General features: G+C 50.1%; 10 protein-coding genes across 10 annotated transcripts; 7 read left to right on the forward strand and 3 right to left on the reverse strand.

The window, feature by feature from the left end:
- Positions 1 to 484: 484 nt before the first annotated feature.
- M437DRAFT_40622 (uncharacterized protein) lies at positions 485 to 1267 on the reverse strand (the record flags this gene model as incomplete). The annotated part of the gene is made up of 1 exon (XM_041020222.1): positions 485 to 1267. The coding sequence occupies one exon, from the start codon at positions 1265 to 1267 to the stop codon at positions 485 to 487; it is 783 nt and encodes a 260-aa protein (XP_040882847.1).
- A 2881-nt stretch (positions 1268 to 4148) lies between these two features.
- M437DRAFT_41137 (CGI-121-domain-containing protein) lies at positions 4149 to 4823 on the reverse strand (the record flags this gene model as incomplete). The annotated part of the gene is made up of 3 exons (XM_041020327.1): positions 4149 to 4451; positions 4501 to 4623; positions 4671 to 4823. 3 exons carry the CDS (start codon positions 4821 to 4823, stop codon positions 4149 to 4151), a joined length of 579 nt encoding a protein of 192 aa, XP_040882848.1.
- A 355-nt stretch (positions 4824 to 5178) lies between these two features.
- On the forward strand, positions 5179 to 7099 carry M437DRAFT_41048 (uncharacterized protein; the record flags this gene model as incomplete). The annotated part of the gene is made up of 2 exons (XM_041020304.1): positions 5179 to 5322; positions 5384 to 7099. Coding segments are annotated over 2 exons (1860 nt in total), but the record flags the coding sequence as incomplete, so codon positions are not given.
- Positions 7100 to 9038: 1939 nt separating this feature from the next.
- M437DRAFT_41684 (uncharacterized protein) lies at positions 9039 to 9749 on the forward strand (the record flags this gene model as incomplete). The annotated part of the gene is made up of 3 exons (XM_041020417.1): positions 9039 to 9209; positions 9265 to 9599; positions 9656 to 9749. 3 exons carry the CDS (start codon positions 9039 to 9041, stop codon positions 9747 to 9749), a joined length of 600 nt encoding a protein of 199 aa, XP_040882850.1.
- A 797-nt stretch (positions 9750 to 10546) lies between these two features.
- Positions 10547 to 12289, forward strand: M437DRAFT_41580 (MFS general substrate transporter; the record flags this gene model as incomplete). The annotated part of the gene is made up of 1 exon (XM_041020404.1): positions 10547 to 12289. The coding sequence occupies one exon, from the start codon at positions 10547 to 10549 to the stop codon at positions 12287 to 12289; it is 1743 nt and encodes a 580-aa protein (XP_040882851.1).
- Positions 12290 to 13674: 1385 nt separating this feature from the next.
- M437DRAFT_40564 (uncharacterized protein) lies at positions 13675 to 14262 on the forward strand (the record flags this gene model as incomplete). The annotated part of the gene is made up of 2 exons (XM_041020213.1): positions 13675 to 13912; positions 13967 to 14262. 2 exons carry the CDS (start codon positions 13675 to 13677, stop codon positions 14260 to 14262), a joined length of 534 nt encoding a protein of 177 aa, XP_040882852.1.
- Positions 14263 to 15131: 869 nt separating this feature from the next.
- Positions 15132 to 15617, forward strand: M437DRAFT_81679 (uncharacterized protein; the record flags this gene model as incomplete). Its single annotated transcript, XM_041027597.1, has 2 exons — positions 15132 to 15383; positions 15444 to 15617. 2 exons carry the CDS (start codon positions 15132 to 15134, stop codon positions 15615 to 15617), a joined length of 426 nt encoding a protein of 141 aa, XP_040882853.1.
- Positions 15618 to 15900: 283 nt separating this feature from the next.
- Positions 15901 to 17421, reverse strand: M437DRAFT_81680 (uncharacterized protein; the record flags this gene model as incomplete). The annotated part of the gene is made up of 1 exon (XM_041027598.1): positions 15901 to 17421. One exon carries the CDS (start codon positions 17419 to 17421, stop codon positions 15901 to 15903), a length of 1521 nt encoding a protein of 506 aa, XP_040882854.1.
- Positions 17422 to 18093: 672 nt separating this feature from the next.
- M437DRAFT_41078 (uncharacterized protein) lies at positions 18094 to 20397 on the forward strand (the record flags this gene model as incomplete). Its single annotated transcript, XM_041020312.1, has 1 exon — positions 18094 to 20397. One exon carries the CDS (start codon positions 18094 to 18096, stop codon positions 20395 to 20397), a length of 2304 nt encoding a protein of 767 aa, XP_040882855.1.
- A 529-nt stretch (positions 20398 to 20926) lies between these two features.
- Positions 20927 to 22068, forward strand: M437DRAFT_41836 (RNA polymerase Rpc34; the record flags this gene model as incomplete). The annotated part of the gene is made up of 2 exons (XM_041020453.1): positions 20927 to 21171; positions 21231 to 22068. The coding sequence occupies 2 exons, from the start codon at positions 20927 to 20929 to the stop codon at positions 22066 to 22068; spliced, it is 1083 nt and encodes a 360-aa protein (XP_040882856.1).
- Positions 22069 to 22145: the final 77 nt, after the last annotated feature.

Genomic DNA, 22145 nt, shown 5'->3' on the forward strand with positions numbered 1-22145 from the left:
TGTATAGACAAGAAAAACAAGCAGAGATGCTATGCAGGTGCTTTGTTGCAAGAAAAAAAAAAAAAGAACCCCGAGCGCCGTCGCTAAAAATGCGCAATCATCATAAAGACTCGAGATGAGTCTCTTTGTACAAAGCAAAACGAGTGCATGTACAAATATCATCATGAAGCCATGTCAGATGGGTGTGTTACAGGTCTGTTGAGTCGAGGTTGACCTTGTACAGCGGCAGCTTCGACTTTGCTGCCCGCCACTGTGTTGGGTTTGGCGGGTTTGCCGTTGTGTGCGTAGATGACTTTGTTGTTGGGTCTGCCACCTCCAGTCGCTCCAATCTTGACTCTTGGGTTGCTATGACACAAAAATGTTAGGACTTATTCGATGATGCCTTCAATGCCTGAATTTGTTGCAGCCTGTTTTTGCTTCATGAGCCCCTGCCTTGTGTGGCATACGGGATTTTGGAGCAACAAAGGAGAGTGGGGGTGATAACTTACGTGAGAGGGATCCATTCCATCTTCTCTTGGTCGAAGTGATGATTCTCAAATGTTGTTTTGACCAGTGCTTTTGAGCCGTACTCTTCGGCAAGAAGATCGGTGTAGGCGTATGGAACCTTGACAGGGGTATTCTCGAAGACACTCTCGCGCAGAGGGAAGATGTCGGTGAAGTTGAAGTGGTGCCTGTCCTTGCACATCATGGCTCCTTCAATACCAAGAGCTTCGGCGGTCTTGTTGTGGTGAAGGGTGGTGATGTCGATGAAGAGACCATTGCTCATATCAATCCAGCGAGCGTCAATAACGTTGAGCTTATCAGTCGTACTGATGTTCCTCCAGTGTGGGTTGATCTCGAGCATATAGTCACGGCCTTCAGGGAAGCCAGGCAGCTTGTAGTGATGGACAGTCATGTTGTAGAAGTCACTCAAGTGCCCCATTGACTTTTCGGTCATTTGAACATCAACATCTGAGTCCCAAGGCATGATCTTTCTGTTCCAGAACCATCCCAGAAGACTTCCGTGCATAATCCAGGTTTCAGCTCCAATGTCGTTCATGGTTGAGAGGTATGTTTGCATGAGGGTGGTGAGGTTTGAACGATGGTCATCGTAGCTCAGGACTCTGTCACCAAACCGACCGTCCATGTGAGGGTGGAATGTTGATTCGTGAAAGTACTTGTCTTTTGGGTCACCAGCCTTGCCACTGTAGTCCTTGGTGAGGCGAGTTCGCACGCTTGCAAAATCAGCATCACGTTTGCGAGCAATGTCATCTGTTGGAATCTTCATGGGGCGAGCATCAGATTCAGTCAGCAGTGCCGTTGCGGCCAAGAGAATGTTGATCAGACGCATGGCTATTGGAGTGATCGAGTGTGAAGATAACGTTGGAGAGAAAGAAAGAATAGGCACAGAAGATGGTCCGGAAGACGGGACAGACGGAAGTGTAAGAAGAAACAACCGAGGAGGGAAACTGATCGTGTGCCTGAATGTGTTTGGCGGAAACTTGTCCTGCTTGAGGTCGTGTGAGAAGTAGCCAAACAAGGTGGGTGATCGACGAATCCTCCTTGGCCTCCCAGATAATCCTGGTTGTTTGTTGGAGGGACAAGGGTTGGATTACGAATGCAAAGCAAGCAAAGCAAGAGGGCTTATCGCGCGCCTAAATACAAAGCAAGAAGGCAGCCCCTACTCTCATTGAACTTAAAAGTCGCGCAAAAGATATGGAAAAGTCAATACAAGGCTCCTTCCAGATCAATGGCTTTAGTTGCTGTCGCGGCCGGCCAGCCCCTCGAAACCGTTCTGATGTGGCCGCGTAGCCTTGCATCGAATTCTTCGTGCATCGGCGTCATCGGAGAGCGAGTGCCGCTAAAACCTGGCCTGCCCGCAGCCGCCGAGCCTGTTTCGGGGCAGCCCCAACCGGCAACTGCGCACTCCGAACAATCTCCTGCACCATCCTTCCTGCGCCCGACACCATCTTCTACCGATTCTATTTACTGGCAGATAACGCTGACGGTGCGGCATGAGGTACCTACCCATGTTCTCGTCCCTTGTATCACAATCCTCAGACGGCTCGAGACCACACTCCTAGCCCTTGCCTAAAACACAAACGTAACACCTGTCTGATCCACCCGTTTGGCACACGACATACGACAAGCATTGCCAAGTACAGTCAAGCCTTTGGCTCGCCTTAGCTCTCGCGTGGCGCACTCGTTTGCAGGATACTTTTTGCACAATTACCGCCTTATCTCGAAGGTTGGAAAACTCATAAACCATTATTGAACGTGGCTTGCCGCTTCAGCTGAATATTGTGTCTCTCCTCACAGGGACAAACATATGTGAAGCGGCTTGTGTTTTGCATTTTAGTTGTCACTGCGAACGCTCCAAGAAATGAGTATTGCGCGGCCTGAGGATGGTGCGAAACGTCCTTTCTCACCTCTGACAGAACCACGTTTTGGCTGTGTCGCTGTATGTTCCTTTGCCCAAACAAGTCTCCAACAAGACAGACCGAGCCGAGGAATTCGTTTTGAGTTTTGCTAAGCTCCCTGATGGCGTTGTGCGTAACGTGCATACCACGGCTGACCGGCTTCAGCTCAAAATGCACTCTCCATTCCAGGAAAGAATCGATTTCCAGCTTTCGGCACTTCAGATTTCGTGAGACCCGACAATATTCTGTACTTTCTGACATTCATGCTTCATAACAGTCTTCAATAATCGAGATGCCAATACCGCCAAGTATGTTTTGACGCCCTTGGCCCTCCTGGATTACGTAGGACAAGAGAAGAATCGATCCTTTGGTGGCCTTACCTGTCTATCCTCATAACCAGCATCACGACATTCTTGGCTCCACGAAGTTGACACCTCAGACGAGCGGGGCTGAATCTTTCAACACGCGTGCTTATAGGGCTCACATGCAAGATGATCACACAGTCACACGACAAGAGGTGAGAAGACAAGTACAGCCTCACCGGGTGCTAAAAACAGCCATAATATTGCACCTGACCCCTTCTCCCTTCCGAGATGACAGAGTTGTTGCAAGCTACCAAATTGCACAGTCGCGACTCGAATATAAAGCTAGCCATTGAGGTAGCCCTCTTTGGTATTCTCTCTATGGGACCCATATTCTTTACGAAAATATTGTGCATCCATATAGCTACACTGCGACTGTCTGCAGCACATGGGGAGTAGGCTTCAGAGTAAATCTCTGGGTTGCAGGAGCCACCTAACGACATGACCACGATTCGGTTAGGTCAAAGTCATGAAAAACACAACATACCGAGACGAACTACGCAAGAGACACGATTCCGGCGTAACAAACAGTAACCAGGGGTGTAAGGCTTCGAATATTATCTTCGCGGTCCCTTTGCGAACACGCATTGAATCTTAAGTCGGCAAAGAAAAACAACTGTTAAGCGCACCAATCGAAAGAAAGGGAGAGAGAATGATACCGCACACCTTCAATATCGAACACCCGCCTATGGAATCATGTTACCGCTATTCCACCCCTGGTGCACCGCTACAACTAAATGATTTCGTCGTCTCTTATATCTTGCTCCATAGTCATCGTAGACTATTCATGTTGTATACCAAGAGTCGTAACTGTGAACTTCTCATGTTCTGTTGTCCTCGACGGATAATAACGTTTGGTTCTGGCAGGGGCAATATATAGCGATACGATGGTTGCGAACACACATGGCCAGATATAGACTGATATCAACTTCACCTAGAGTGGTGAGCATGAAGGGATTTTGTAAGAGGAAGGATGCAAAGTTGATTCGAATGTTGGTGCCTTGCCCATAACTTCGGAGGATATATGAGCACAATGCTGGAATATGCGGACATTTGCTTGACGGCTTTGTGATTTAAGTCTTTCTCGTCGCCGATGGCGTGAATCGTGGTCGACTATCTGATCGTGGCCAGCTTGCAGTTCAAGATCCCGGGTAGAGTCATGCCGACGATGCGACCGCATAGGTGGCGAGCATCGTCGCAGAAGCTCGACTTGAACTGTCTGCGAACTTGGGGTGAAGACCATCAGTTCATGTAAGCCCCCACTGACCAGAATCAGAGTTCCTTATGAGAACCGCAATCTAAGTCAGACACACAGCTTGGAGAGCGGCCAAGCCCGGCTAGTCAGTGCTGACAGATGATGTTGATTTGAGAGGATAGGGAAGGATGCTCATGAACCCTTGAGAGCCATGACTCCGAGGATGGATGTCTCGAGCTCCTTGAACTCAGATGCCTTAGAAACAGTGGCAGCGTTCTTCTTGGTTTGAACATTGAGCTTGTAGATCTTGCGGAGGCGTGCTTGATCAGCCACTTCTGCGAAATTGGCATCCGATACATCTACTGGCTCGCCTTCAATATTCTGCAGGAGATGTTGGCTGACAGACTCAGCTGTCATTTCTGGAGATAGAACCTTGATCGCCAGAACATTCTGAGTTGTATCGGAGATACCAAAGCGGCGGAACGACTCAGCAATCTAACAAATTTAGCTTACAAACACTGACTCTGTAGAAGAATACACTTACATTGTTGTTGGGTGAGAAAGAAAAGACAATTTCAGAATGAACGTTGTGACTCTTCATGCGGTTGCTTGCGTAGTCGTTGATGCCTCTGAAGGAAGCAGCGAGGAATTGCATACGAGAGATAACCTACCAAAATCAGAAAGAGCCTATATGTTGAAGAAAGAGCGACATACAACAGAAGCATCAAGAAAAGCATATTCAAAGTCGGCGTTGCCAGCCAGAAGTTGCTGGCGGAGGAAAGCAGCATTCTTCACATCCTTGAACAGCCCAACGCAGAGGTGGTGCTGCGGCAAGTGAGGAAGAGCAATAGTCTCGAGAGTAGACATTTAGATGGTATTGGAAGGTGCGTTTGCTATCTGACTGTGCAGTGATGGTTGGTTGTAGAAGGAAAGAGCGATGGAGGAAAGTGGTCCGTGCTAGTCACGTGCGGAATCGGCATGTTGGCGCTCTTGGATAATGAAGTTGGTAGAGAGAAAATTCATGTCATCTTCGGGAGGCGATACCATCGTTATACAAGCACGCAGGATCGCACCGCCATTGCAACCATCATTTTCCCGGACATTGCACGACTTGAATTGCTCGAGTTCTTATTGTTGATAAGTTTCGACAGGCTCAGCTTTTCCTCTTCACGGCTTGTACCGCGTCCTTCTTGCTCACGGCGAATACCGTCTTGAGTGAGGCATGAGCAGCAAACGCGCTTCTGAAGGCAGCGCTGATGGCACGCCGGCCAAGCTTCCCAAGTCGGAGAATGGCGATTTCTCACGCTCCGTCAGGAAGAAGTTGACGACGACGTCGAGAACTGGTCAGGCCTGCGACCGATGCAAGGTGAGACTCCATCACCATCAAGACCACGGTCCTGTCGTCGAGTTACTGACAGTGCATGCAGGTCAGAAAGATCCGATGTGATGCTCGACCAGGTGGATGCTCACCATGCATCGCCAACAACCTTGAATGCAAGACGACCGATCGCATCACTGGTCGCGCCACCTCCAGAGGCCATACCGAGCACATTGAAGGGGAAAATATGGCTTTGAAGCAACACATCAACGACTTGCGCCAACAATTGATCGAGTCTGGAATCGACCCTCGTCCTGCACCCATCATGCCTATGGGCTTTGTCGGTAGTGGTGGCCAGCCTGCCTACGCCTGGCCTCAACAGATGTTCGACCTTTCAACTGTCCTTGGTGCCGATACCCATCTCGACCCCTCAAAGTCTCGTGTCCGCGCTTCTGCCCTGCCCGACTATCGCAACAGCTCCCTTGGCGACAACTACCTTGGAATCTCTGGCGCGAACGAATGGCTGTCCCCTATCAAGGGCACCTCCGTCGCCCTGTTCGGTATGGAGCTGGACCTTGTCGACTTTGTTACCAATGACAATGACGAAGCTTTCTCACCCACATCATACGAGAACTTCCTCAGCATCGCTTTCAAGTCGTCTCAAGAACGTCCGCCCCCACCATCGTTCCCTTCGTACCGTGAATGCAAAGCCCTCTGCGAGTGGTATTTCATCTCGGTCAACTGCCATGCGCCTATCGTCCACAAGCCCGACGTCCTGGAAATGGTCGACCGCCTCAACTCAGATGAAGTGTATCAGCCAGATATTAGTGAGACTGTGCAGCTACACATGATCATCGCCATGATGTTGTTCCAGTCTTCGGTCAGAAACAGCCGCCCAACTCAATGGGCTGACCACTACCGTTATGCTGCCAGCTTCCTTCCCGATCTGATGGCCAAGCGTACCCTGCCTAACATCCAGGCTATTGCTTTGATCTGTCTGCACCTGAGAAACTTCACCAAGCCTGGAGCTGCCTGGTTCATGTCTACTCTTACGCTGAACCTCTGTGCAGAAATGGGTCTTCACAGATCTGTCAGCGCCTGGGGCAAATCCAGCCCTGAGTTCAGCGAACATGAAATCGAAATGCGCAAGCGTGTCTTCTGGAGTGTTCTGGTCATCCACACATCTATCAGCAATAAGCTCGGTCGCCCATTGGCTATGCGTCTGGAAGACTTTGATGTTGAATTTCCCAAGGCTCTCGATGACAACACTGGTAGCGAGGCAAGCTGCATCGACGAATGGCACAAGTGCTCGTATCGTGTCGCATGTCACAACTTCAAATGGGTCCTACTCGTCATCCAGGTCCAGACTTCGATTTACTCGGTTCGCGCTCCTCCTCACTCCTATGAGCTCACCATTCAGAAACTCGAGCGTGATCTTGATTACTTCTTGAAGAGCATCCCCATCGAGCTCTCTGGTGGTCCTGAGACTGCTCAAGACGACAGAGCCTGTTCGCTCTACCTGCAGTTTGGTGCTCAAGAGCTGAACCTGCTCGTTCATCACCCTGCCGTTTGTCGTACTCAGAACACCGATGTCAACAACAAGAACTTGGACGTCTGTCTAGATGCCAGCGCCAAGCTACTGCATATCGCACAGAGCATGCGTGCCTTGAGAGCCCTCGACACTACTTGGCTCAACGCCACTGTCTGGCTTTCTGCCATGTTTGTCACTCTTTTCGCTTACAACCAGCGTAAGGACCACATCACGTCGACTGATCTCAACGCCCTCAAAGACACCATGGAGCAGTGGTTGAGCATCATTGGTGACATTGGCCATTTGATGGGTAGCGGTAACAAACTCCAGAATGCCGTCCGTCACATTGTCAACGCTTCCATTGATAACATCCACCGTCACCTTGCAGCAAAGACTGCAAGTGCTGCTGTCGCTTCAGCCAACATTGCTCACTCTTCGCCCGCGCTCGTTGACGGCCAACAAGATGGTGTCAATGGCTACAATGCTCCTGCAGGCTATGCTCCAGCATATGTTCCTGCCGATCCCAATGGCGCTCCTCCTACGGATACTACTGCCGGCGCATCCTACCTTGGCCCAGACGAGAACGGTCTGCAAGCTCAACAGCCTTATCAAAACAACGGATTCGCATACCCTGATCCTTCAGGAGGATCGGCACCAGCATATCCTGCCTTTGTCGACAACAATGCGTACACCAATGGCGATGATATCAAGTCCGACCTCACTGCCCAACTCGCCGCTCATAATGCTGGCCATGCTTTGCACCAAGCTAATCACGCCCACAATCAAAACGTTTCGCAACAGATGGCTTCTCACGATCAAACGACACAAAATCTCTTCCAAGCATTCACCTCACCGTCACCGAACAACAGTTACGCTTCTCCTACCACGACCGCAACCACCGCAGCAGCAATTACGCCTCAGCAACAACCTCAACAAATGATGATGGGTCCCGCTGCTTGGCGCCATTTCACTCATGATATGCTCGGTATCATGGGAACAGGTTACCCTGGCTTCGACGTTCAGAATGCAAACGCACTGTTGGCATTGGGCCAGAAGCCTCCTGGTGTGGATCCCAGCAGCGTCATGCCTGTCGGAGACGGCAGTAATCCTTTGCCCTTGATTGGGGATGGTCTCTGGCCGATGACAACTTACGGACCTGTGAGCAGCTCTGCTGGTTATTGACAATGATAGTAGACGGGCGGTTCTGCTCGTCGCTAGTCCGAAAATTGATTGTACACGCTAATCCTGGCGTGCGGGTCATATCTGAAAAGCGCGCGAAGACTGATTTCAAATGCGGTGTTGCTTGGGATGGTGATGGCGTTGATGGGTATGCGAGGGAGGTCAATTGGGTCGTTGCTTAATTCATTTGCTACTTGCTGGCTTTTCGTGGCTAGCTGTGTTCTTCTCCATCTTGTTTTTTACATTCCGGCATGATATGACTTCCACAATGCATTTCGTCGCTCTCATCCCCTCTTCGCTCCTTCCACCCGCTCCTTCCAGTGGACTTTGCATTGACTTGTTTGTTCTGGTCTCATGAGGTATCGAAGCTTTTGCGGAGTATTACCTATTTTCAGACTTGGACAGGTTCATGATCTTCTATTGGTCAGTCATCTGATAGTACACTGCTAACTGAACATCCCTCAAACATCCGCCCAGCGCCTCGGCGGGATCTGCTTGCAGACGTCTCTCCGACAGCAACTAACCTCCGCCACAATCTGCAGCAGATCAATTCAGTATGCAAGAAACAGGGAATGCAGTCATACAGATCGTCTTCAAAGACTTTGTCCAGTCGACGCAAGCAAAACGGGTATCGCTATATTTACGCGCCGTGCCAAGACTGTGTTCCATTGGACGAGGCAGCGTCAACTGAAGAGAGACAGCGTGTTCCACCTTCTCAACGAGGTGAGCCAGAATAGCAAGAAACATGGATTGGTTGTCTGAGCTTTGTATGTTGAGGTAGGCTGTGTAGCTGAGAAGCCAATACTTAAGACCTTTGCTTCAGTGCCTTTCTTTGTTCTCAGTCTCAGAAAATCCAACAAACACAGCATTTCTTCTCTTCCTGCTTTTTCTTCTTGTTTAGCATATTAAATTCTGCTCTTTCTCGCATCTTTCTCGCATCTTTCTCGATCTTTCTGCATCGCTTGATCCCACTCGCTTTGAGTGTTTACCGCAGGCCGGCCTTCTGCATTTTCATCTGCCCATTCATTCATCAGCAACTACCAAAACCGAAACTATGCCTGTCCCAAGCTACGGTGCTCTTCCTCTTAGCGAGACCTTCCTCTGTGTCAGAGGATTGAGTCTGGTCGCAATGGTTGGTATTGTCGGGTTGACGGCAAACTTCGTAGCTGCCATCAACGGTGTTGGTCTTGAGCCTCCCAAAGAGATCGTTGGAACGTTGAGTGTTGTAAGTGATCCTTACCATGCTGTAAAATCCTAATTCATACTGATGAGGATGGTAGACTTGTATCGCCACGCTGTACACTCTCATCAGCATTCCATTCTACATGGCCCAAGCAAATCTAGGCTTGTTCATAATGACTGCCATTGATGGTCTTCTCCTTCTTGCTTTCATCGTCGTTTCGGTTACTCTCGGCAAGCCACTCAGTCTGCTTAATTGTTTCGCTATCGCCAATGCGGATGCCAAGGTTGATGCAGCAGGCGCTGCGTCCTGGTTGCAAAGTCTCGTGCAGAACGTCAAACAGGGCGGCAGTATCGGCTTGTATGTCTGGGCTGGCTCAACCAGAGTCAACTGTCTTGAAACCAAGGCAATCTGGGGATTGTGCATTGCGCTTTGGTGGGTCTTGTGCATGTGCTTCATGTTATGGCTGGTTAGCTGACATTGATCTATAGCATTCTGTTCTCATGCTCATGTATCTTGCTGCCGACTTTGTGGTTCAAAAGCAAGAGAGCTGGTTTGCTTCCCAAGAAGATCGAAGCTGCTTGAACAGTTTGACGTTGACCTGACCGGAGATGCGACTGCCAATGAAAAAGCTGAACGAAGGGCCAGACCCTCGTTCAATTTCTCCTTGAAAAAATTTGCTGCGACGGCATGAATTGTGGTATCGGAGATGGGCGAATCGCGCGGAGATGTGATTTTTTCTCTTTTGTTTTGCATTTTTGTCCTCCTTCGTCCTTTCCTTAGGCATAGAGCGGTTCTCGCATACAGTCGTTTCCATTGTTTCCGCATTGCGACGGGTTAATACGGAGGGACATCAGAAAAGATAGGCACAACTTCAAGACGACTCCTAATAGAAATCACGAATAGTATTGACTCTTGATTGCAAAGAGCAAATGGCCCCACACTTTCGAAAGCCCCACGAGTTTTCATCGAGTCAAACAGTCTTTCGTCGGCGTGATCCGAAAGCCGTGATTGGACGAAACGAACATGCATTCTGGAAAGCCGCTTCTTATCGTGTCCTATCCATTTGTAGAACCACAACTGTGGGTAAGCATGCAGTTCAGCTTGCCGAAAAAATTTCCTTCCAACCAACTCTCATAAACATGTAGTTGCCTCGGTCAGCTTTTTGCGAACAATTCCAACCCTTCATTCTCTCTGTCTCATGGTCATCCCTCCGTCATCCTACACGCCTATATTGGACTGACTCGTCAAACATTGGCAATCTGATCGCGTGCCCTCATCCTCTGCGGGGAAACACCTATTCTGTGAGAGAAATTACGTCAGCCCATAACTATCCAGCCGCCGATATATAAAAATCCCGAGTTGCACCAAACGACGGAACGATGTCGTTATTCGAGCGAAGAAGCAGTATGGAGACACTGCGGGATCACTGGAATTCTACGACGCCAAATGATCTGGGAGCCAGAGCTTCTTCACCTACTGGTTCTGAGCGCCGCAAGTTGAGCTTTAATCCTGTAGGCAGCTGGACACCGAATGTTGCGCATGAGGAACCCGTTGCTGCTTTTGAAGTCAGCAAGATCAAGAGAATAGCCCAAGTTGCTGTTGCTTGTGTGTATTGCTTGTTTGCTGCTGGTGTGGTTTTCGGATATGCTGCAATCAAGCCTGTTCTGATTGAGCAGGGTGTTTATGCTGATCGATGCACGCCAAAAGAGATTGAGGAAGGTGTATGGGTATGCTACGAGCAAGAATTGAGACTGAACTTGATGTTCACCGTCGCCGCTGTCAGTACTAATGTCTGCGCTTTGCCTGTTGGAACTATCCTGGATCGATATGGTCCCAGAGTCGCTGGTATCATTGGCTGCTTCCTTCTTGCCATCGGTTCTGCCCTTCTGGCCTTTGCATGGGATGCTCGCGAGAGCGTCGATCTCTGGATTCCTGGTTACTTTTTCCTCGCTCTTGGTGGTCCTTTCATCTTCATCTCGAGCTTCCAGCTCTCGAACACCTTCCCTAAGTACTCGGGCACTATCCTTGCACTTTTGACAGGCGCCTTCGACACTAGCTCGGCTGTCTTCCTTGTTTACCGTCTCATCTTCCAGGCCACCGATGGCGCTTTCAACACTAAGCGCTTCTTCTTGATCTACCTTGCTGTACCCGCCCTGATTCTCGTTGCTCAAATCTTCCTTATGCCTTCAAACAGCTACAAGACCGTTGGAGAACTGGTTCAGCAGGCCGAAGAACCATTAGTCGACTCTGACTCAGACCAAGACATCACCAACGAGGAACGTGCTCTTCTTCGTCAGGAACGTCGTGAGTCTGTGGTCAGCGAGATCACAGAATTGCTAGGTACCAAGGGCGCGGAAGAACAACAGGCGCAACAGCAGAAAGTCGAGGCAACAAGCGGCGTCTGGGGCGTTCTTCACGGCAAGCCTGCATTCAAGCAAATCATGACACCCTGGTTCATCCTCATCGCGCTATTCACCATCATTCAGATGACCAGAATCAACTACTTTGTCGCCACTATTCGTACCCAATATTCTTACCTTGTCGGCCCCGAAAAGGCTGAGAACATCAATTCTTTCTTCGATATCGCACTCCCACTCGGCGGTGTCGTTGCTGTGCCTTTCATTGGCCTCGTTCTCGACCACACAAGCACGGTCTTCACTCTGACTCTGCTGGTCACCATCGCAACTACAATCGGTGTTCTTGGTGTCATCCCCAACACTGCTTCCGCATACGCCAACATTATCCTCTTTGTCATCTACCGTCCTCTGTACTACACAGCTGTGTCAGATTACTCAGCCAAGGTCTTCGGTTTCGCCACTTTCGGCAAGGTCTACGGTCTGATCATCTGTCTTGCTGGTCTGTTCAACTTCTCGGCTCAAGGACTGGATGCTCTTACCCATCATGCTTTCCACAACAACCCTATCCCTGTTAACATTATCTTGCTTTCTACGGCTTTTGCAGTTGGTGTGGTGTTGGTCGGTTATGTGTGGTATCAGTCTAGGTCCATCGAGCGTGAGGGATTGGAGGAAGAGGCTGAGGAGGCGAGGGAAGTGTTGATGCCTGGTGCTGATGTGAATAACACGATGAGAGAGCATGGTCATCAGACTTATGGCACTGCTTGATATCCTGACGAGCAAGCCAAGCAAAGTCCCTGAGCTAAGGACGATTCCAAAAAGAAAAGAGAAGGATCGGAAAAAGAAAGAGGAACCATGATGTAAAATTGCTAACCTTTCCATTGTAATACATTATACACCATTGAACTTCGCCAACCAATTTCTGCTTCGATTGATCAACGAATTAGCGTATCACATCGACAACGCTGTTGAATCCGATTGTCCGTCTCTCTATCTTGCATAATTGTGTGATGTCGCGAAGACACATCGATGCACACATCATGCATATCCACGTTATCGCACAGCCGGAAACAGATTTGCCGCACACGTCTCATTTTCTTGAATTTCTCAACATGTGTCAACCACAAACGATCCTCGCCCTCCAGAAAATCGATGGATTTGCGCTTGTTGTAAAATTCTGGGAGTTCAAAGCGGAAGCAGCTTGTGCTATAGAAAATCGAAGTGGCTTCTTTGCGGATTCGTCGGTTGGTGGAAACTATACCAGGCTCGATCATATCGGAAGCCATGTCTTGGGGATCACTCTTGGTATTTACTGGGTTTGAAGACCATTTCGCAGATGCGAAGACTAAGTTCGATAGGTAGATCCATAAAACGAAAGGGTTGTTGACTGTTTAGAGGATTGAAAAGCATTGTGGAAGAACTTTCTGCGAGTCGAGTATCTTTGCAACAGTCTTCCAGCAGCTGGATGCGTGCATCTTCGTACAACGGTAATGTGCTGCGCTCGCAGTATTTACAGAAGCAGATGCCTTTGCGGCGACATTGCTCGAGCGCACTGTAAAGTCGCTTTCTATTTTCGCGATGGTTCCTATCCTGAGCAGATTGTCATAGAAAGCGACAGCTTGAGATTGAGCCAGAGAAGGAAAATGAAAGGACATGGACTTCCAAGGGTATTTTAGAGCTGCGGGTGATGGCTACATGCAGACAGAATAGAACCGCAAGGGATACTTAGCTTTGTGTAACATTGGTCGCAGGGAATGTGCGAGTCAATTTCTATGCATCGTGCAAGGTGGTAGATTTTCATTGTGATGGGTGGACCTTGGCCCCGATCTCATTGACGCGGATCCCGCTGATGAAAATCAACAGAAGCATGTTGAGCAACACTGTACACGGTGGTACCATGCCACACACGACCTTGTGTGTTGCAAGCTGGAAGCTGCACAATAATGACAGTGAACAGCGAGAGGGTCTTGTAGCAGGGGTCCACTGACGTCTAGAAGGCTTCTCCAGGAGCCGCCTCCATGTCGATCCTCCTCGATCCATGACGTCTGCTGGAGATTCCTGCCAACAAAGCAGACGATACTTGAATGCTTTAGAGGAGGCTCAGATTTTGACTCTTGACACAACAAACCAGATCACATATTACACAAACGAACATGTCTTTCACGCAATCTTCGCAAGGCACCCATGCCACAAGGGAGGCCACCTTCGAAGAACAAAAGTTCATCACAGACATCCTGAAGCTGTACCAATTGGATCCAAATGAGCAGAGTTATTCTCATTATGCTGAGACTGCCATCTTCCATGACCCCGTCAGTATTGCTAAGGGCAAGGAGAGCATCATGTCGCAATTCAATGGAATGCCTAAGATCTTTGCTCGTAGCGATACCAAAGGTTGGTTGTCGAGAAATGAAGGAAGGAAACGATATTCGCTAACATGTTTTCCAGAGGTCGCAGTTCTCGCTTCATCAACACCTTCTGAGTTGCAACTAAACTTGACACAACACTATGTTTTCAAGTCGCCGATTCCGTTCAAGAAGGAGGGTACCGAGAAGACTGTCAACAGCAAGTTGACCTTCAAGCTTAACGGTCAAGGAAAAATCGAAGAGCACATTGAGGAGTGGGACCACGAGGGTAACAAGACTGCCGACGATGGTTTCATGGGCAAGCTCCAGGAGCAGCGCAAGAAGATGGATGCTAAGCTTGTCGAATCGACAGTCTCGAGCGATCCCTCAAAGGCATAGGTAGAGAGCGAGAAAGGCTAGTAACAGAAAGAGTATGAAACTTACGAAGTCATGAATCCAAACAAGCTCGTGTCAAGCACAGAAACTACTGCATCCATACACGTCCGTGAACTGAGGGTTGAGGATATGCATTTCAGGGCATGGCAGGCATCTGAGCATCTGCATGCCAGGATTCCTGATTCCAAATGATATGGGCTTGCAACGGCCAACGCTGATACGATGCCAAAGCTCGAGGCTTCATTGTCATGCTGTAGTCCTCAATGTATCGCAGGCACGCTCAACTTCGCGTGACGAAGGTCAATGGAGCCGCAAGAACTTTGACAGAATTGTACGTGTGGAAACTTCCATCTTTCTTCTTTGATGATCTTTGACCGCTTCCTCTCAGCGGAGCGCGTCTCCATGGTTCAAGGAGCTCTGGCCAAATGAGGTACGTCATGCCGATTGCTCACCCCGCTCAATGACAGCTCCGACCAATGAACTCCTCTTGTGATTTGGAATTCGTTCCACATCCTACGAGACAACAGCCAGCTCTATGCTTACAGATGGGAGCCATTCTACTGTTAAGAAAGTCTAGACTGAGGTATACAAGTTATTACAGTAAGCTGATACATACGGCAATGCCGAGCGCACATAGTCATTCGTCCATGTGTTCGTAAAAGGAGGGGAAAGCAAAAAGGCAAAAGACCGAATGAACTCCAGAAGACCGCCATAGCTCTGATGTCAAGCTCAAATAGCCATTTTGAAGCCTTCGGGTATTAATTGACTGTTAGCTCCACGTCCCTGTCACTTCGTTTCTCCTTCTTTCTCCTTTATCACTTGTGAACCAATCCATACCACTTCACTCAACCACACACCCTACACACATCAAAATGTCTACCTACAACGGAGCCTGCCACTGTGGTGCCACTGAGTGGACCGCCTCCCTCGACAAGGACACCTCGTCTCACATTCTTTGCCACTGCAACACCTGCAAGATTCTCTCCGGCGGTGCCTACACCCTGAACCAGATCGTCCCCAAGGACTCCTTGAAGATCACAAAGGGCGGCGACAGCCTCAAGAACTACACCTACAAGGGTGACTCTGGCAACCCCGTCCACTGCTACTACTGCCCCAACTGCACTGTAAGCTTATGCTCTCCGCTCACTCATCTTAACACTTTTGCTGACAGAGATGACAACCAGACCCACGTCTACCACCACCAGACCGCTCTTGGCGACGACAAGATCATCCTGCGCACAGGTCTTCTCTCCGAGGGTCGCAAGAACTTTGGCCCTGCTGCTGAGATCTACGGCAAGGACCGCTTCTCGTGGGAGAAGGAGGTTGCCAACACCTTCGAGGTTCTGCCTCCTCAGTAAATGTGTTGTTGCTTTTTGGAAGACAGCACAGTTTGGGAGGACACCTTTTTGGAAGATTATACCAGTCTCGCGATAGAGCTATGAATTGAAAGACATCTTGGAAGAATGCATCACTCTGCCCCCGTCAATGTTGTGATGATGATTCAGATGCCTACGTCGACGGGAGAGATCAAGTGAAAGTATAGAGATGGTCATTAATCAAAATATGCTGCCTAGTACCAATCGTACCTTCCTCCCAAACGCCATTCATGTAGGAGAACGATAGGAAAATCATCAAGAAACTCTAGATAGCTCTAGCGGCCTCACCAGCAGCGTCCGTTTCTTCTGCTCTTTGTCTGGCCTTGCCCTTGCCAATACCACCCTCGCCAACTCCCATTCTCTTTGCTACATATCTTTGAGCCACAACGCCGATGGCGAGATGCAGGGTGTCCTGGATCCATTCTGAGACCCATTCACGAGGATCAATCCCGCCAGATTCGACTATCTCGCGAATGCTGTCGGGAAGAGTGTCGGGGTCTTCGGGGTTGGGTGACGAAGCGTCGAGCCATTGGGCCCATTGTGCTGGGAAGGATTGCGATAGCGAAGAGAAAGACAGAGAGTGGATGGGATCGTGAAGGTAGATGGCGAAGAGGGTGGTCTCCTCGTCAGCGTCAGGCTCGACGACGTCGCTCTTAGGCTCGTCGGCCTTGGGGCCAGCTGCGAAGAGTTCTTTGGCAGCCGACTGTGTGATGGGTTGAATGGCGAGGAAGATGTCCGAGCTGCGGACAGGGTTGGACTCTGAGAGGGTCTGTGTAGCTTGTTTTGCGACCTCTTCGATACCACCGCGCGAGGAGAAGAAGTCGTTTGCGTAGGCTTCAGCGTTGGCGCGACACAGCTTGGTACCTTCGGTCAGGCCTTTGACTGCACCCAAACTGCGTTGTGTAGCTTGTTCGCGCCACCAAGGACCATCGGTCCATGCACCACTTCCTGTTCCGAGTATGTTTCCGCGGTAGGCGACTTCAGAAGAGCTGCGGCCACGTTGGCGGGATTCTGAACCTCGTTGGATGACAAGCAAGTCGCCGCCTTCAACTTGTTGCATGACGCGCGAGAAGACCTCGTAGATGATGGGGTCGAGAGAGGGGTATGCTTGCAAATCGTGTGTATTGTGGATAATCAGGCGCTCGTGCTGTGCAATGGGAGGAGCGATTGTCTCAAGTAGAGAGGTGAAGGTGGGCAGAGCCATGTTGCGCACGTTGCCTCCATATGCCTTCAAGCTCTCGACATTGACATTATGACGCAGCTGTTCAGCATACTTGAGGACTTCAGGGTTGCCGCGCACCTCCTTGACGGCAGCTTCTGCTTGCTTGACAGCAGCACTGGCGGCACTGAAGACACTGGCTCCCCATCCGCCAAAGCCCCAGCCACCACCGCTGCTTTGTGCCTTTTGTTCTTGCTGAGTCTCTTGTTTCTGTTCGGGCTGACCATTAGGCGTTTGACTTTGATGGTAGCTGCGAGCGCTTTCGGTACTCTTGCGTGCCTTGGATCGGTCTTCGCTAGTGCGTCCGCTCGGCGGGCCGGAGCTTTGAGGGGTGTGTTCAGGTTTGGATTTGGTGCCCGAGGCTGTAGAGGTGGTGCCAGTGGATAGACGAGGGGTCTCTGGGCGGGAAACAGGGCGGGCAGCTGCCAGGGCGCTGAGCTCAGCTAGCGGATCGTCATCGTCGACAGTACCAGAGGGGGCCTTGGCTGACGCGGGAGCGGTGCTGTCAGCCGAAGGGATATCCTCGAACTGAGCAAGCAGCTCCTCGTCGGTCAATTTCTTGGACATGGTTGTTTGTATTGTAAGTGGACAAGTGCTGGGGGCTTGATTGTTCCTCGAATGTCGCCAGGTCCAAAGCTGGGGAAAGCCACTAGCTTAGACTCGGCTAGTTCCCGCTGTTGGTCGCCAGCCCTGTCATTGGCTGCTGTCGTGTCGTGTGGAACCGGCCTTGGGACTACGAGTCTGGAAATCAATCACACAACTCGAAAAAGACTATCATTCTCGTTATATCCCATCTCTGCCTTTGCGAATACCATCAGTCGCGTCAGAAACTTCTGTTCGGTCTTCTGTACAAATCACTGCCTTGTTCTTGCCAACTTTTTTTCTATCCTGGCATTCCCTCAAACTCGTCGATCCAATTTTGCTCGCTTAAACGTTATCCTCCTTTGCTTTCTTCATCACATCACTCCAACTTGGTTTACTACTTGATTCTCGAGTCTCTCGAGGCTTGAGTGGTGTTTCAGTTGTTTTGATCATTCCTTCAAGATTTTTATCTCCTGGATAAGCTCCTTTGGACTTTATAACCTCGGCTTGCCACGACAATAGAGTCACTATCTTTATTCTCTAACGACAACATTGATAACAATGCGTACAAGGACTCACAGCAAACCTCAATTACCTCAAGTCAGCCCCTCTCTCACTCGCACCACTAGGTCAACCAACAATTCCTCTCCCGACAAGATGAACTCTACTATCACAGCAAAGGTTCCCAACTACGCCGAAACAGATCCTGTGTCTCTCAGATGGATCAATGATCGCATATTTGCCATTTCCGGTATTGATCAGGAGATTCTAGAGACTTATCAAGCCGAGGACCAAGCAAGAAGTTTTAGCAAGCCTCAAAGTCCTAACGATCGCCGTGCTGCACGGAGAGCTCGTCGTGAGAGTGCTCACGAGGCCATTTTCTTCACTGGTCTAGCATCCAGCCAGAACGGACAGACCAAAAAGAAGCCCGAGTCTGATGAGAGCACCGGCCAACTTGCAAGCGAAACACATGAGGATTCTTCGTTCAATCGCCCTGCAACCACTTCTTTCAATGGCAATGGGGACAATACTGCATCGGACGTCGATGATCCTGAAAAGGATGACGATGCTGATGACGATGACCACATCTCGAACAACTTTCAGCCTCTGCCTCGAGGCATTACCTTGTCAAAACGAGGTGGCACCGTAAAACGAAGACGACGCGGTGGTGCTCAGTCAGCATCACGACAGCCTTCTCGCGAGCCTTCGCCAGAACTACCTCTTCTGGCACCAGAGGAGGACATTGTCAGTGATGATGACCTACCGTCCCCCTTCACCGATGAGATATTCGAAGATCCCAACCTGCCAGACGATGAAGCGCAAGCTTTGTATAACAAACTCTTCGAGCCAATGACACAACCAGACGTCTTTATTGGGCCTTTAACCAAATTTCTGCCAGGCCAACGATCTACGGACAACTTATATGTACTGGCCGCCAACACGGCAGCAGCATTGCGTGCGTGGCAGGACGAATATCTCGAGCTTGAAAAGATTACTGCTCCACATGCCGCCATTCCTCGTAAGGCTGCAACTGGCCAACGCAACCCGATTGACCCTATGATATATGAGGATCAGAAAGAAGCTGAGTTGTATGATTATGTGTTTGATGCGAAGAAAGTCGGCATGCAAGATCCTATCGCCCAGAAAGTCGTTAGAGATGCTTCTGGCAGAGAATTACGTACTCGTCAACCTCGTGGCCAGGCCAACAAAGAGGCTTCCGCAGCTGCTGCGGCTGTTCCTCCGGAAGAGATTGTCACTGGCAGACGGGCTCGGAAACCGGTCGCCAAGTATGATGGTGTTGTTTCCACTGATCAAGTCATGGGAAGGAAGAGAGGTGCAAATGCCATGAGCGAGACCCCTGAAGCGGATGAACCTATGGCAAAGCGAGGCAAAACAGCTACACGGGGCGGAAGAGGAGGGCGGGGCGGTCGCGGAGGTCGAGGCGGCAGAGGTGGGCGTGGTGGCGGACGAGGTGGTTTGGTTGCAAAGCGTCTGCAAGAGCTTCGTGAAGAGAGTGCTGCAGTATCGGCCACAACATCAGAAGATGAGATGTCAGGCTCAGACGCAGGCAGTGTGCCGCCAGATACGCGAGAGAACAGTCCTGTACTCGAACTTCAACCTGCAACGGAGACAACCACGCCAGGACTAGCAGACGAATCGCAGATTGATCCGCAGAGCGAAGACGGGCCATCGCTTACGGCTAGTGGGAAGAAAAAGGGACGACCAAAAGGTAGTAAGAATCACCACAAAAGATCAGATGCTGGCATCCCGAAAGGCCCTCGCGTACCAAAAGCCCAGAGCAATGGTACACCAGGTATTGGAAGCGTCAATGCTGACATGCCGGCGAGCGCAGAGACGAGCCTTACGCCTGGATCCATCGATACAACCCCTGTTGCACCAGCCACAGCAGGAGGAGCTCCAATCGACCCCAAGCGCAAAGTCCCTCGTAGTGAGAAGCGATCGAAAAGTATGGTTGAATGGTGGGCTCGTCGCAAGGCCAAAGAAGCAGAGGACAAGGCCCGTGAGGCAGAAGCACAGGCTGCTGAGCGCCATCGTGCCGCTGAAGCTCACGCGCGGTACATGTCGCAGCATGGCGGTTTGATTGCTGCACAACAAGCCCAGCAGCAGCAGCAACATCAGCATCAACACCCACAACATCAGCAGTTTGGTGGCTATACAGGGCCCTATCCACCCACAGGCGTTCTACCTCCCCCAGGACCACCTCAACAGTTGCCACAACATGTACCGCAACACTGGGGATCTGGCTTTGCACTGCCTGGTCTCCAGGGTCCTGGCGGTCTAGTATGGCATCAACCTGTTCATCATCCGGGCCAAGGTCTACCTCCAATGCAACAGCAACCTCCACCGTCTCAGCAACAACAGCCAGGTCCACCACCAGGTGGGCCACAAGGACCTGAAGGGCATCGAAGGGATCAACATGGATTTGTTAGAAGCTTTTGACGGTGATCAGAGGTGCCTCGCAAACATCTCTCGATTCAATAATAGCCAGCGTGTAGCATAGTGTAGTAACCCTTCTTGTAACTTTCATCGTTAGCGGCGATCGCAAAAGACACATGAGGTTTTTGTATATCATCTATTTCTTTCAATTCTCTTCAAGTCCGCTCTAAAACTAAGGTCCGCCCACCTGAGATTGGAGTATCGCTCCCCGATTTCATGCTTTGCTTACATTCTTGATTCGCTGCCAGCGAAGCTGTAACCCTAATCACGAAAGCCATGATAGAAGATTGGTATGCCTTTAGATACGGACTTCGACTATCTTTCACTCTCTATTCGCGCCAAAAAACGCAAGGTGGAGGGTGAGAAAGACAGACAGGGTCACGCAAGAAGCGTAAAAGGATCGGCATCGGAAGTGCAACAAGCTCCGACCAAAACTTCCCTCTCGCAGATCCAAGTCACAAAGTTTCACATGCGACTCGATCATCTGCCAACTCACCTTCCCAACTTATTGTCGCGCACAACTTGACGAAACATGGCGGCAAAGTTGGAAGAGTCGAGCTCAGAGCTCTATGAGCGCTGCACAAATGCGGCTCTCAGTTCTCCAGAAGGACGCGCCAAAATCTTTGGACAGGATGAATTGCTCAAGATGGGAGTGGTGGATAGTGCTCAAGCGCTGTTGGAGCTGGTGCAAGGTTTGATGGATGCGCAGTTGATCCGCTTGATGCAAATGGAGGGCAAAATCTGTTATGCGCTGCGCACTAAGGATGATGCTGCCAAGTGCGTACTTGACACTGCACCATATGCTTTGGAAGCAACAGGCTGACAGTACTAATCAGGATTGTCACGCTCAACGACGATGAACGCATGGTATACAACCAGATCGAGAACAGCGGCACCAATGGCACATGGACAAAGACAATCAAACAGCGTACCAATATCCATCAAACCACCGTTACGAAAGCCATGAAGACACTCGAGAGCAAGAAGCTCGTTAAGCCCGTCAAGTCGATCAAGAATCCTGCCCAGAAGATTTACATGCTTTATCACCTGAGCCCGAACGAAGATGTCACTGGAGGACCATGGTTCAGCGACGGCGAACTGGATGTCGAATTGATCGCTATCACCGCAGATGCTGTGATCCACTTCATCGCACAAAACAGCTGGAAGACTGTCTATATCAAGCGCGAAGCCACTCCTGATGCCGACGGAATCTCAAAGAAGAGGAAGAGAAATGACACAGCAGACATTGAAGGCTCACATCCAAAGTCACGCAGAGCAGGCGGCTACGAAACACAAATCTCCTACCCGGCAGGCTGGCGTGGTTATCCGACTGTCTCCGCTATCCATCATTTCATTACAGAGGCCGGATTTCTGAAGGACAGCTCAGCACTCGCCGAATCCGATCTACAGAATCTGCTCGATGTCCTGGTGTTTGACGAGCGTATTGAAAAAATTGGAAATGGCTACAGAACTTGCAAGGGCGTCTTTGGAGCTACGGAAGCCATGAAGAATATCATGCAGGGAAGACAAGTGGCAGATGCAGTCGAGGAGGTTGAAGGCAATGGGTTGAGCCAGGCACCTTGCGGAAGGTGTCCAGTCTTCAATCTTTGTGAAGATGGTGGCCCTGTCAATGCGAAGAACTGCGAGTACTTCCAGACCTGGCTGAGAGCTTGATGGGCTATCAACAAGACTCCACAAAGCCTGCTCTTCGTTTGGCGAGAGCAAAGCTGGCATTTTATGGTTGCATGGTC

Source organism: Aureobasidium melanogenum, assembly GCF_000721775.1.
Source record: "Aureobasidium melanogenum CBS 110374 unplaced genomic scaffold scaffold_3, whole genome shotgun sequence".
NCBI lineage: Eukaryota > Fungi > Ascomycota > Dothideomycetes > Dothideales > Saccotheciaceae > Aureobasidium > Aureobasidium melanogenum.